This window comes from Oryctolagus cuniculus, chromosome 1 (genome assembly GCF_051225735.1).
Source record: "Oryctolagus cuniculus isolate XC-2025 breed Fujian yellow rabbit chromosome 1, ASM5122573v1, whole genome shotgun sequence".
Taxonomy (NCBI): domain Eukaryota; kingdom Metazoa; phylum Chordata; class Mammalia; order Lagomorpha; family Leporidae; genus Oryctolagus; species Oryctolagus cuniculus.
Genome location: NC_142867.1, coordinates 46,343,625 through 46,356,607, shown reverse-complemented (window position 1 = coordinate 46,356,607; position 12,983 = coordinate 46,343,625). Strand labels below are relative to the sequence as shown.

Below are 12,983 nucleotides of genomic sequence, written 5' to 3'. Positions count from 1 at the left end.
ATCTTTAAAAAGAAAAAAAAAGGTTCTGAAAGAATTATTAAGCCAAAAAGTTGGACTTACCCTAGTGCTGGTAAGCCACATTTTGGATTAAAACAGAGGCCTGGTGGTGGGAGGATGCTTGAGCGAGGTAGAGGAAATGTTACCTGTTGGCCAGCCTGGGCACAGTCCAGGACAGGCTGGTGTGGGGGACACACTGGAGCAGGGACCCCAGTCTGAACCCATCCTGGTGTGGTCTCAGGCCAATCTCCTGACTTTGATGTGCCTCAGCTTTTCCATCTATAAAATGGAGCGCCTCTTGGGGCTATTGAGCTTCAGTACGTGTGTAAGGGCCTCAGAGCCCTGCCACGCTCATTCTGTCTTCCTTGGCTGGTCCTTCACTCACTGTTCTGCCTCTTCCCCCATTGCACCTGTATTCCTCTCCATTTTTTTTTTTTTCAATTTTTTTTATTTGAAAGGCAGAGTTACAGAGAGGGAGAAGGAGAGACAGAGATCTTCCATCATTGTTTCACTCCCAGGCCAAGAGCTAGGAGCCAGGAGCTTCATCCGCATCTCCCATATAGGTGCAGGGACCTAAACCAGACTCAAACTGACACCCGTAGTAGGGACGACGGCATTGAAGGTGGCGGCCTAACCCCCTGCGCCACAACACCGGCCTGTCCGCTTCCTTTTCTTCCATGCATCTCTCCCCCTAGGCATGCTGGGCTGACCAGCGCCCACCCATTCCCAGGCCCTCTGTGCAGGAGGCCACATCTCCCACCTGTGTCTTTGTGCTCTGTTGCACTGATTTGCGGGAGGGCTTCTGTGTGCACGGCTGTCAGGCAGGGGCTGTGAGGGCACAGGCATGCATGAGACACCTGCCTGCAGGAGCCTGCTGTGAGGTGGGCATACTAAGAAATGTCAAGAAGAGTGGCATTTCTATAGAACTAGGAGGGCAAGGGTTAAAATCCTACCTGTGGGGCTGGGTGTTTGGGACAGTGGTGAACAATCTACTTGGACCACCCCCAACCCATAGCAGAGTTGCCAGGTTCAAGTCCCACCTCCGCTACCCATCTCACGTCCTGCCAGTGTGCACCCTGGGAGGCAGCAGTGATAGTTCAGATATGGGAGACCTAGACTGAGTTCCTGACTCTTGGCTTCAGCTGGGCCCAGCCCCTAGCTATGTTGCGGGCCTTTGAGGAATGAACCAGCAGATCTGATGCCTCTCTCCCATCAACCCAGTCTCTCCCACCATCTCCCTCTCCTTTTCCAGTAAAATGAAAATAAAGAAATGCTTTGGAAATGATGCGTATGCATCAGTTATTGGGTAAATGGCAGAGGGCAGGACCCAGGCCTTGCTCTTCCCGTGGCCTTGTCACACGCCCTGCCCACCAAGCCCATGCCCTCCCTGCCACGCGAGCACTCAGAACATGTCCACAGCGCGCCCTCGTGCAGGCCCCTTCCAGCCTCTCGCCTTCGCCAACCTGCCCTCCCTGGCCTGCCTGGCCCCTGTAGGAGCTGCGCCAGTACCTGTCCAACCTGGCCGATCAGTGCAACAGCGAGAACAACGCCGTGGACATGCCGCTCGTCATCATCCTGGACAACCTGCATCACGTCGGCTCTCTGGGCGAGATCTTCAACGGGCTGCTCAACTGCAAGTACCACAAATGGTAATGGCCAAGCCGAGGCCTCGCGGGCCCCTCGCGGGCCCTGGGGAAGCCCCATGCTCTGACGGGCAGCCTTGCGTGCCGGCGGTGGTGAGACGTCGGCGGGAGGCGGAGGCCGCTGCCTGTGCACCTGCCTGTGAGCCACAGCTTTCTTCTCCCGCTTTCCCCCGCAGCCCTTACATCATTGGCACAATGAACCAGGCTACCTCTTCTACCCCCAACCTACAGCTTCATCATAACTTCAGGTAAGGTGTCTCTTCCCTCGTCCTGTTAGACGATAGACTCGCCAAGAAAGCAAGCAGGAAAGGAGGCGTGGAAAAGCCTCTTGGGAGTGTACACTGCATCCCAGGCCTCGTGTGAAGAGCTTCGCCCAGCCTAACCCGTTTATTCTCACTCTGGCCTCAGTTAGCTAAATGTGTCATTCTTACAGATGGGGAAACTGAGGCTGGGGAATTCGGTGTCTTGTGTGAGGTCACACAGCCAGCCAGGCTGGACTCTAAGTCCTGCTGTGGCAGCGTCAGGGAGGCGGCTCTGGACAGGAGAGCTGCGGACATCATGCTGTCCCTGTGCGTTACCGACAGAGTGTCTCTGTCCCGAGTCAGCATGAGCAGCGACAGATCTCCCTGGTGAACATCCCATGTCGCGGGGCTGTGGGCCTTTGAGGTCCGGCTGCTATGAATCCTGTGGCTTCTCTTTCCCGCCCCACTGTCCCAGCACTGGCACCACCCCGAGGACTCTCACATTCCACTCTCTCCTGCAAGGTTGTGTCACACCGGCCTTGGCGTTGGCAGATGCCCTTTGCCCTGGCCCGAGCCTCAGCTAGCTCCGCCTCTCTCATGCGGGGCCTTGGATGAGGGTGAAGAGCCGTCTGCTGGGCCGCCCCCCGGCTCCTTGCTCCAGCCACTTTGCAGGCATCTTGGAGGGAGGTCTGTTTAAAGGGGTCTGTATTGTCATTATCCTAGAATTGTCAACTCCTGCAGGCCCCCTCTCGCCAGGCTGCTCCAGTGCTGGCTGATTTCTCCTAAATGTCCTTCGAGTCCCCCTCACACCCCCACCCCGTCACTGCCGCGTCATCACCCAGTGCATGGTTGCAGTCATCTTCCAATGCTGTACCCCTGCAGGCTGTCCGGAGAGAACACTCTAGAATCTGTGGCAGATCTGAGCCTAGAGCCCTCGTGCTTACAAGTCCCGCAGTAGCTCCCCGTTACCTCCAGCGTGAAAGCTGGGCTGCTGGGGCTGGTAGGTCACGTCCACACTTGGGTTCTACCCTGGAACCTCTGGCAGCTGCATCAGACATCCCACAGTTCCCCAAGTCTCTGTAGAGACTGCAGCATGCTCCCCACCCCCACCCAACTTCCACACCTGCCCTGCTTCCTGGTGCTGCTCCATCACCCCCTGGTCTCAGCCCAGAGAGCGCCTCCTCCAGGGAGCCTTCCCAGATTCCCTTAGGGTCTGTCGTGTGTGGCCTCCCCCAGACTGTCTCTGGGGGCTGGAGACTGGTCTTAGCTATTGTTACAGCTCCAGAGCCTGACACGGAGCCCCAGAGGAGTCTGCCTCAGTAGGTAGGGCTCAGAGTCCGGAGCTGCACTGGTTCAAGTCTTAGCTCGGCCATCAGCTGTTTGATCCTCACTCAGCCTACAGCATCTCCAGCTGTAGAATGGAGGTGGTGGTCATGGGGTTGCGGCGAGGCCTTGAGAGTTGAGACACAGGGGCTGTGTCCCGGTGTCTGGTATACAGGGAGCTCCATGTCGGTGGTTGGCATCTTACCGTGAGCACAGGCCCTTTCTGCATTGGGTCCTGCAGTGCACCATTGTTTGCTCACTGTCGCCATCCTGAAAAGCATCTGACTTCCCCCAGGTGGGTGCTCTGTGCCAACCACACGGAGCCCGTGAAAGGTTTCCTGGGCCGGTTTCTGAGGAGGAAGCTCATGGAGACGGAGATCAGCGGGCGGGTGCGCAACGTGGAGCTGGTCAGGATCATCGACTGGATCCCCAAGGTCTGGCATCACCTCAACCGCTTCCTGGAGGCTCACAGCTCCTCCGACGTCACCATCGGTAGGTGGGCGACGCGGCAGGCGGGGCCAAGGGCACGCTCCCAGAGCCCTGGCTTCCCCTGCGCCCTGGCCAGGACCACAGCTTGTACGATGCTGGACCCGTCCTCGGGGTCACAGCAGGGGGCAGAGGGACAACCACAGACCGAGAGGGTGCCGGCCACAGTGACCAGCACGGGCGGGAAGCACCCAGCCCTGGGCTGATGCAGGAACTGCCCGCCCAGGGCACAGCTCCTGCCCAAGGGTTTGGGGCGGGTTTGGCTCTAATGGTGGCTGTAACAGCATTTCTCAAGGTGAGGGACTCCGAAGATCGTCCGGCGCCCTACCTGGCCGACATACTTGCTTTCTCTGTCCGTGCCCATTGGTGTGCTGTGTGCACTTCCCTCCTGGAGTCCCGTAGCATTTTCCTTTCTTTTCACTTCACACTGTCTCTCGAGTGTTTAGAGTTGTTGTGGAAGGCGCCCAGGATATCAGAGGGGGTGGTACCCCAGGGGCTTAACCTTGGCTGCTCCTTCAGACCTTCCATTCTTAAAGGCCCAAATTCCTGGGAGCATCACGTGTGTGCCATGTTTCCTGGCTTGGGGCTGATGTCCCCAGGGACAGAGGGACCCAGAGGGAATAGGGAATTGGGCTATCTCCCTGCACATCCAGCAGCCAGCTGCTGGCGTCCGTCCCAAGAGGGGCTGTTTGGGCTGTTCGGAGGTCCCCCCCCGAAAGGCCCCCATCTCCACTCTCATGTGTCCCCACTGTGCTCCCCAGGGCCCAGGCTCTTCCTGTCGTGCCCCATCGACGTGGACGGCTCACGGGTGTGGTTCACCGACCTGTGGAACTACTCCATCATCCCCTACCTCCTGGAAGCCGTGCGAGAGGGACTCCAGGTGAGCCACACAGCCTTGCTGGTCTCTGCAAAGCCGAGGGTCCCTTCTGTGCCGAGTGGGCAACAGCGTCTCCCTGGTGAGGCCGTCAGTCCCTGGTGCAGCGCAGGAGTGCTCAGTTGCAAAGCTGGGCTTGGCCACTGTTAGCTGTGTAGCCCCAGGCAAGTCATTTTGTCTCTGTGTGCCCTAGTGCCCTCATTGGTAGCAGGGGTGATACTGGGATTCTGCCCCCAAGGGTGCCAGGATTAAATGAGATCCTGGCTGTGCGGTGCTCAGTATACAAGCACCAGAGGTGGAACTGTGTGTGTGTGTGTGTGTGTGTGTGTGTGTGTGGCATTTCATATCTGCTCTTGGGTTCAAAACCTGCAGTAGTCCTGGGACTTGGACAGAAATATTTTTTTTGTTCTCTATTTTTCTTTTATAAGCTTTTATTTAAAAAAAAGATTTGTTTATTTTTTTATCTGAAAGGCAGAGTGACAGAGAGGGAGGGAGAGATAGAGAGACATAGAGAGAGCTCTTCCATCCACTGGTTCACTCCCCAAATGCCCGCAACAACCAGGGCTGGGACAGGCAAAAGCCGGGAACTCCATCCAGGCCTCCCACATGGGTGGCAGGGACCCACGTACATTGAGCCATCATCTGCTGCCACCCAGCGTTAATTAGCAAGAATATGGATTGGAAGCAGAGCAGCCAGGAGTTGAATTGGCAGCTCAGTATGACATGTGAGAGTCCCAGTTGGCAGCTTAACCGGCGTGCCACGGTGCTGGCCCTAAGCTTACGAACTCTCACTAGCTTGCTTCCAGCTGTTGATTCATTCCCCAGTTGCCCGCAATGGCTGGGACTGGGGCAGTCCAAAGGCAGGAGCCAAGAGCTCCATTTAGGTCCCCCGCTCGGCTGGAACCCAGTGACTTTGCCTCCTCTCAGAGTCTGCATTAGCAGCAAGCTGAAGACAGGAGCCGGTGCCAGGAACTGAACCCAAGCCCTCCAGTATGGGTCATGGGCATCGTAACCAGCATCCACATTCGTAGGCTTCATGCCTGCCTCTTGTCTCTGTTTTTCAATGACTCAAAGAGAATTAAGTGACTTGTCCAAGGTCTGAAAAGTGAAACTTGAGGGATGTGGAATTTGAACCCATGCATTCCAGGTGGCACTCTCGGTATTGAACCTTCACACCTTGTAGCCCTCGTTCCCTCGCATCGGGACCCCTACAGGTGACTCGGGCCATAAAGCTACAAGCTCCTCCTGCCCTACAGAAGCTAGAATGCACAGATTCTTCACTTCTCACTCAGCACAGAGTTTCACTAACATCTTAGTATTTTTTTTTTTTTTTGAAAGATTGGTTTATTTATTTGATAGGCAGAGTTACAGAGAGGCAAAGGCAGAGAGAGAGGTCTTCCATCTGCTGGTTCACTCCCCAGATGGCTGCAACAGCTGGAGCTGTGCTGATCCAAAGCCAGGAGCCAGGAGCTTCTTCTTGCTCTCCCACATGGGTGCAGGGGCCCAAGGGCTTGGGGCCATCTTCTGCTGCTTTCCCAGGCCATAGCAGAGAGCTGGATCAGAAGTGGAGCAGCCGGGACTTGAACCGATGCCCATGTGGGAGCCAGTACTGCAGGTGGCGGCTTTACCTGCTATGCCACAGCATCTTAGTATTAACCTGGAGCTTGGGACAGTTTTACTGTTGAGCCTGGAGACAGCCTAAGAAGTTCCACGTGCCTGCGACAGGCACACAGAGCAATTAGCAGGCAGCGCACGGTGCTGAATGATCCCAGAACCATTTCTGCACAGTTGCCCAGGGTGCTTTGTTTGTTCAGTACTGGGGAGCGGGAGACCCAGATGCTGTTGATTTGTGGACCTTGGAGGCCTCAGGAGCAGTGTTACTGTTGCACACGTGTGTGTGACCATGCTGCTTGTCATTCCGGGACATCTGGCTGAGCCTGGCAAGACTTCAGCTGCCTGGTATCCATAACTTGTAGCAATGGCGGTGGTCTTCAGAGACTGTCCTTAGAAGACCTTGAAGAGGAAGGTAGTGTGCCTTTTGTGTGTGTCAAGGAACTGGGCATGTTCAAGCCAGGGTGGTAGGTGAATGTCTTGTGAGAGCCGAGTGAAGAAAGAAGGCAGCACCAAATCGTGGGTTAGCAAAGCTCTTGTCAAATGCCACATTCACAGAGGGTGTGAACGACTTCAGATCTTTGTGGCGGAATCTCCCTGGGTAGATGACGTCACTGGCCCAGGGAAATGAACCATAATTTAGTCAGCTGCGTTTTTAGTACCACAAACCCCAGCAGCCACGCAGCCATTCCTGTATTCCTAGACCAATGGGAGCACACCTTAGCTCCTGGTTTCTTGCCATGCCTCATTTGAAATCCTCTGCCCTCTGCCCTCACTTGGTGGCCCCCGGCAATCTGCCCCACACCCTGGTGAGACGTGAGCTGCTCAGGAGGAGCAGAGGTTGGAGCAGGTGCAAGGGGGCATCCTTGGCCCCTGTGGCTACCTTGTGTCTGTCTTATCCTAGCTTCCTCTGTTCTACACCTCTCTGGTGGGAGAAGGGGACTGGCCTTAGAGTCCCTTGGGAGAAGGCATGAGCTCTGCTGACTAAAGGCCTCTCCTGCCCACGGCAGCCCTAACTGGGAGGGAAGAGCTGCCCTGACTCCAGCCTGGAGCTGCCCACCTGTAGGCTCTTGTTGCTCACCCGAGGTTGGCAGTGCCAAGGCCCTGCTCCCTTGCAGTAAACTTGCAAGCAGCTCCCTTCCCGTCCAGGAGAGAGGTGCTGATGGAATTTACCAGAGAGGAGCATCGGTTGGGTCTCTCTTCCCACCAAGAGCAAGTGAGGCTACAGGTTGAAAGGACGTGGGCAGGGCTGTGGAGCAGCCCGCTGGGCAGGGACGGAGGGCGCTGCAGTCTTAATGAGACTCAAGTCCCGCGTGAGGCGGGGAAATCTTTGCTGCCTGTGTTGTGAGGAGGCGTGCAGGACGATCTTTCAAGAGTGCGGACACAGCAAAGGGCAGTGGCCAGAGTTAGCCCTCCCCACTGTGGGGCTCAGCAGCCAGCCGCCCTTTCTCGCTGCGATCTTGTGGCAGAAGGAAAGCTGGTGATGTTTACTGAGGGTCTGCTGCTTGGCGGGCACTGTCCAGGGGCCTGACGGATAGCTCCTGCAGCCCAGTAAACATCTTTTACTTATTTACTTGAGAGGCAGAGTTACAGACAGAGAGGTCTTCCATCCGCTGTTTGACTCCCCAAGTAGCTACAATGGCTGGAGCTGTACCAATCTGAAGCCAGGAGCCAGGAGCCAGGAGCTTCTTCTGGGTCTCCCACATGGGTTCAGAGGCCCAAGAACTTCAGTCATCTTCCACTGCTTCCCCAGGCGAGGAGCCAGGAGCAAAGAACTAGATCAGAAGTAGAACAGCCGGGACACAAACTGGCACCCGTATAGGATGCTGGCACTGCAGGCAGAGGTTTAGCCCACTGTGCCACAGCACTAGGCCCAAGTGAGCATCTTATAGAGCATCTTATAGAGCAGGGGGCAATTGAGTCAGCACTGTAGCCCAGGCCTTGCCAGAGGGCCCTGTAACTCCACCCAGAAAGTGTGTATTACGAAAAAATTATGTGGCCGGTGCCGTGGCTCACTTGGTTAATCCTCTGCCTGCGGCGCCAGCATCCCATATGGGCACCGGTTCTAGTCCCGGTTGCCCCTCTTCCAGTCCAGCTCTCTGCTGTGGCCTGGGAGTGCAGTGGAGGATGGCCCAGGTCCTTGGGCCCTGCACCCATGTGGGAGACCAGGAGGAAGCACCTGGCTCCTGGCTGCGGATTGGCGTGGTTCTGGCCTTAGCGGCCATTTGGAGGGGGGTGAACCAATGGAAGGAAGACCTTTCTCTCTGTCTCTCTCTCACTATCTATAACTCTACCTGTCAAATAAATTCAAAAAAAATTATATATAGATTTCAAATTGTTTTCCTACCAACATAAACGTTATCTTTGAAGTCCATTTCTGCACACCCTGTGACGAGCCCTGCCCTGTGCTCAGGACTGTACCAGCTCACTTGCTCCTCACCTGCCTCAGGCAGGTGGCTGTGGGGTGAGCATCCCACAGTTCAGAGCGAGCAAGCCTTTCATGGAGTCCCTAGAGTGGTTCTGCCAGGGAACCAGAAAGGGGAGCTGCTTATGGTGGTAGAACCAAAATGGGGACAGAGGGAGACCCAGCTGGAACCAGGCCTCACCCTCAGCCTCCAGGCAGCCCCCTGTGTGCCAGCAGCACATCCTTGCCTGGAGGCAATGTGGTATCGCCCCCTAGTGGATATCAGGTAGCTTTGCAGTTTGGGTTTCAGAGTCTTCCTGGTGGGATGAGTCAGAGAATGAATGAATGAGTGTATGTACTGCTTGGAGGTGCTTTCTGACTGTGTGCGTTGATGGTTCCGTGTGTGCGGGGCTCCAGTCCTGAGACCCGGATTTTGGCTTCCAGTGTCTTGGCTCCGTGTTGTCCTTTCTTCCTGACCCTAGGGATGCCAGGCTCCTCCCCTGCCCTGAGAAAGTGAATGTGCTGTGTGCTTGCCTGCCTGCCTGCCTGCCTGTCTCTGCTCCTGCCCTCGGGGATCTGCAGTGCGGCCAAGGAGCTCTGTGCTGTCTCCTTTGCTTGCCATGGTGCTTGCCTAGCCATTCATCACCTGGACCTGAACGTGCCCAGTGGCCAGAAGGGAGGCTTGTAAAAAGACATTCTGTTCTTGCGGATGATGTTAGCGTGCGTCTCATGTGCATTTATCTTATGACTCAGTCCCCGGGCCTGTTCTCCCCTGCAGTTGTCATCAGGAATGCTTGCCCAAGTGTTGGAAGTCTACAGAGTCGCTCAGAAGAGCTCCGTGAGCAGGGCAGGCCTGGGGGCTGCAGGGAACGGGAGCCGTGGAGGTGTGGGCATGGACCCGTTGGTCAGATTGCCCCATCTGCACACTGAACAGCTGGGGCTGGAAGAGTGTGGTTTCAGGCTGCCTTCTGGGAAACCCAAAGAGTCCTCCCACCACGCGGCGGGCATGGGGGGTCAGAAATAAGGGGCAGGCGTCAGCAAACTGCCGGGCCAGGCGCTCTCTGAGGACCTGATGCGCTGCTAGGGTCCCGGCCCTGGTGGCTCAGCGTCCCTGCACGCCGCCTCATCCAGGCGAGGGCGTGGACACGGAAGCAGGAGCTGTTGGAGACGGGCCGGGTTCGGCCTCACACGTGTGCAGTCTGGCTTGGGAGAGACAACCAGTTGCAGAAGGAAAGCCCTTGCAGGGAGAGGCTCCTGAAATGGGTGGGGGTGTCTGTCATCTGGAGCAGCTGCGTCTGCGTTTGCCTGCAGCTCGCTCGAGCCCCTGCCCATGCTCCCTTTTGGCTCAGTCTGTAGAATGCCTGGCGGGATGCGCAGGGCAGATAGCCCAGGTTATGGAAAGCTTAGCTAAGGGGCACGGGCCAGGGCACTAGATGGGGGTGGGGTTGGCAGCTGTCTGGGAAAGGAGGGAGGTTACAGGAGCCTGGGTGTCCTGGGTAGGGGCAGAGGCAGCCACTTGGGCAGAGCGGTGGACCTGTCTGGGACGGGGGCGGCATGGGTGGCTTCCCTGACAAAGCACACCTAAGGGTGCCTCAGTGGCTCGGGTGATCGCGACAGAGGGGGCAGCGAGCTCAGCAGAGGTGCCGAGGGCTGGCTGAGGTCTCATGGCTCTTGTGGAGAGTCAGAGTGGTTCAAAGTGGAGTTGATCAGGAGGGCTGGAGAGGAGGAAGCGGGAGTCTCTGTTCCATCCAGCTCAGCTCTTGTACCTTTCACTGCTGGCTCTGTCTTTCCACCTTGATTTCCTCACATAGGGAATAAGGGGTGGGACAGGGTGGCCCCAGCTCCTTCAACCAGCTCTCCCAAAGACGCAGCTTCATTGGCTCACAGCCCAGCTCTGTGCAGCTGTCAGCACCTTGCTCTCTCCCCTGACTCAGCTGCAGGATTCCTGGGAGGGCAGAGGGGCAGACAGACTGACAGATGGTGGACAGGCAGGCTATGGTCCACCTGTTTCCTCCTGGAGCCCTGCTGCCACGGCGGTGCTTCCTGGAGGCATCAGTCTGTGCCCTGAGGGCCCCGCAGAGGGGCTGCTCCTCCAAGCCACAGAGGATGCAGCCTGGCCTCTGTGTCCGCCCAGAGCTGCCCAGATTTGATTTCCTGCCCTGGGCCTGGCTCTGCATGGGCGACATGTGCGGAATAGCCCTTGCCCTTGGAGATGGCTGCCAGGTGCTTCTCACAGAGCCTGCTGCACCGGGAGCTGTAAGACGTGCCAGCTGTGACAAGAGGGAAGCTACAAAGGCCACAGCTCACCACCCAACACACAGCTTCACCTTGGGAAGTGGTCCGCCCTGGGTTTGTTCTTTAAAGAACATACGTGATTTCTTGGATTTGCCACTAAACCCACTAAAATCGTTTTTTCACTAGCTACTTAGGCTCCAGAGCAGGAGCTTGGAGCCTTGGAGCTGTGGTGTTGGTCTTCTTTTTTTTTTTTTTTTTTTTTTTAAAGATTAGTTTATTTATTTGAGACAGTTACAGAGAGAGAGGTCTTCCATCCAGTGGTTTGTTCCCCAAATGGCTGCAACAGCTGGAGCTGGGCCAATCTGAAGCCAGGAGCTTCTTCCAGATCTCCCACGCAGGTGCAGGGCCCCAAGCATTTGCGCTACCTCCCACTGCTTTCCCAGACCATAGCAGAGAGCTGGATCGCAAGTGGAGCAGCCGGGACAAGAATCAGCGCCCATGTGGTATGCCGATGCCTCAGTGCCACAGCGCCGTCCCGCACGGTGTTGGTCTTATAAAACTCAGTGATAGTGGAGGCAGGCGTTTGAGTACAGCAGTTAGGATACCTGCATTCCATGTTGGAGTGCCTGTGTTCAAGTCCTAGCCGATATGCACCCTGGGAGGCAGCAGATGATGGCTCGAGTGCATGGGTTGCTGCCACCCACATGGGGGACCCAACTGGAGTTCCAGGCTCCTGACTTTGGCCTGGCCCTGCCCTGGCTGTTGCAAGCGTTTAAGGGAGTGAACCAGCAGATGGAAAGATGGAAGATATTCTCTCCTCTCTCTCTTTCTCTCTCCCCTCCCCACTTTGCCTTTCACATAAATCAAAGTGAATGAAATTTTTAGAAGTGACAATGTAGCTTAATATTTCAAAAGCAAGTTAGTCGTTATGGCCAAGTGTCAAGTCCATCACTGGGGAGAAGTGCTTCCACTGCCCACACGCAGCCTCCCTTAGCCATCTGCTGTGTGAAAGGGACCAGTGATCCCACGAAGGGGCTCTGAGAGCCCTGTGCAGGGCTGCTGGGGCCCTCTGCCAGCAGTGTTGCTGCCCAGCCCACTGTTTGTTCCAGTGGGTGCACCCCGTGGGGCCCTGAAGCTGGTACTGGAAGCCAATAGTTGGCCTCTTTTCCCAACTCCTCATTCAGCGGCAGCACATTTATAGTTTGGAATCTGCTACAGTGGGAGTGTTTACACCATGGAAATTGGCAAATGTCTCCAATTGGCTGGTTGTTTTTCCCCCCTCCGGGCCAGTGTTTCAAATTGGACCACCAAGGCTCAGAGGTGAGTGGGTGGCAGGGCTCAGGTGAGAGCCCAGGTAGGCCTTAGTCCAAAGCCTGAGCTTGTAACCACAGGTGCATAGCAGCTTGAGCTGCGTGCCTCTAGGATGGCTTCCTTAGAAGGAGTTCTGGAAGCGCAGGCATGGCGCTGGGTGTGGGGGCCGCTCCAGGAAGCTGCAGCATCGGGCCATAAGAGAGGGCTCTGTTCATTTCCACACGGTGCCTTTTCTTTTGTCTGATCGCAGCTGTATGGAAGGCGCACTCCCTGGGAGGATCCCGCCAAGTGGGTGATGGACACGTACCCGTGGGCTGCCAGCCCGCAGCAGCACGAGTGGCCTCCCCTGCTGCAGCTCCGGCCTGAGGACGTCGGCTTCGATGGCTACTCCATGCCTCGGGAGGGCTCAGCAAGCAAACAAGTGCCCCCCAGCGACGCCGAAGGAGACCCGCTGGTGAGTCCTCAGCTCCGCGTTCACGGGGCACTTCCTGGATCCCGGGCTGACGCTGGGTGTTCTGGAAACTCGAAGTCTGCTTTGGAAGGCTGGGCCCTCCCCAAGATTAGCTCCCCATCCACCAACATGTTCTTCCATAGCTGTAGCTGAAAGCCTTTAACTCATCTGAGTTAAAGGCGTAAGGTAAGAAGTGAGGAACTTGCTTCTGCCCACCCCAAAATGCTCCCGTACCCGTTGTTCACCACGTTTGCCTTCTGATTTGGGCTGCATCCTGTATCATGTGCTGTTCTGTTCCTTTGATATCGTGCACTGCTAACTGAGCGGAGGAAGAGGTCACCGAGGTCCAGAAGCCCAGGAGAGAGGCAGGAAGAGGCTCGGGGGCAGGAGGAACTCACGGAGGCCC

The 12,983-nt window shown here is 56.5% G+C and overlaps 1 protein-coding gene across 26 annotated transcripts in view; it reads left to right on the top strand.

Moving 5' to 3' along the window:
- The window catches only part of NAV2 (neuron navigator 2), a 763,895-nt gene that overhangs the window by 744,117 nt on the left and 6,795 nt on the right, over positions 1–12,983 (top strand). For all 26 annotated transcript variants that reach the window (XM_051824899.3, XM_002708951.6, XM_089310702.1 and 23 more), the window contains 5 exons: positions 1,492–1,646; positions 1,817–1,888; positions 3,501–3,697; positions 4,453–4,571; positions 12,377–12,580. In XM_051824899.3, coding sequence (XP_051680859.2) covers positions 1,492–1,646; positions 1,817–1,888; positions 3,501–3,697; positions 4,453–4,571; positions 12,377–12,580 — 747 coding nt within the window. The remainder of the gene's footprint in view (positions 1–1,491; positions 1,647–1,816; positions 1,889–3,500; positions 3,698–4,452; positions 4,572–12,376; positions 12,581–12,983) is intronic.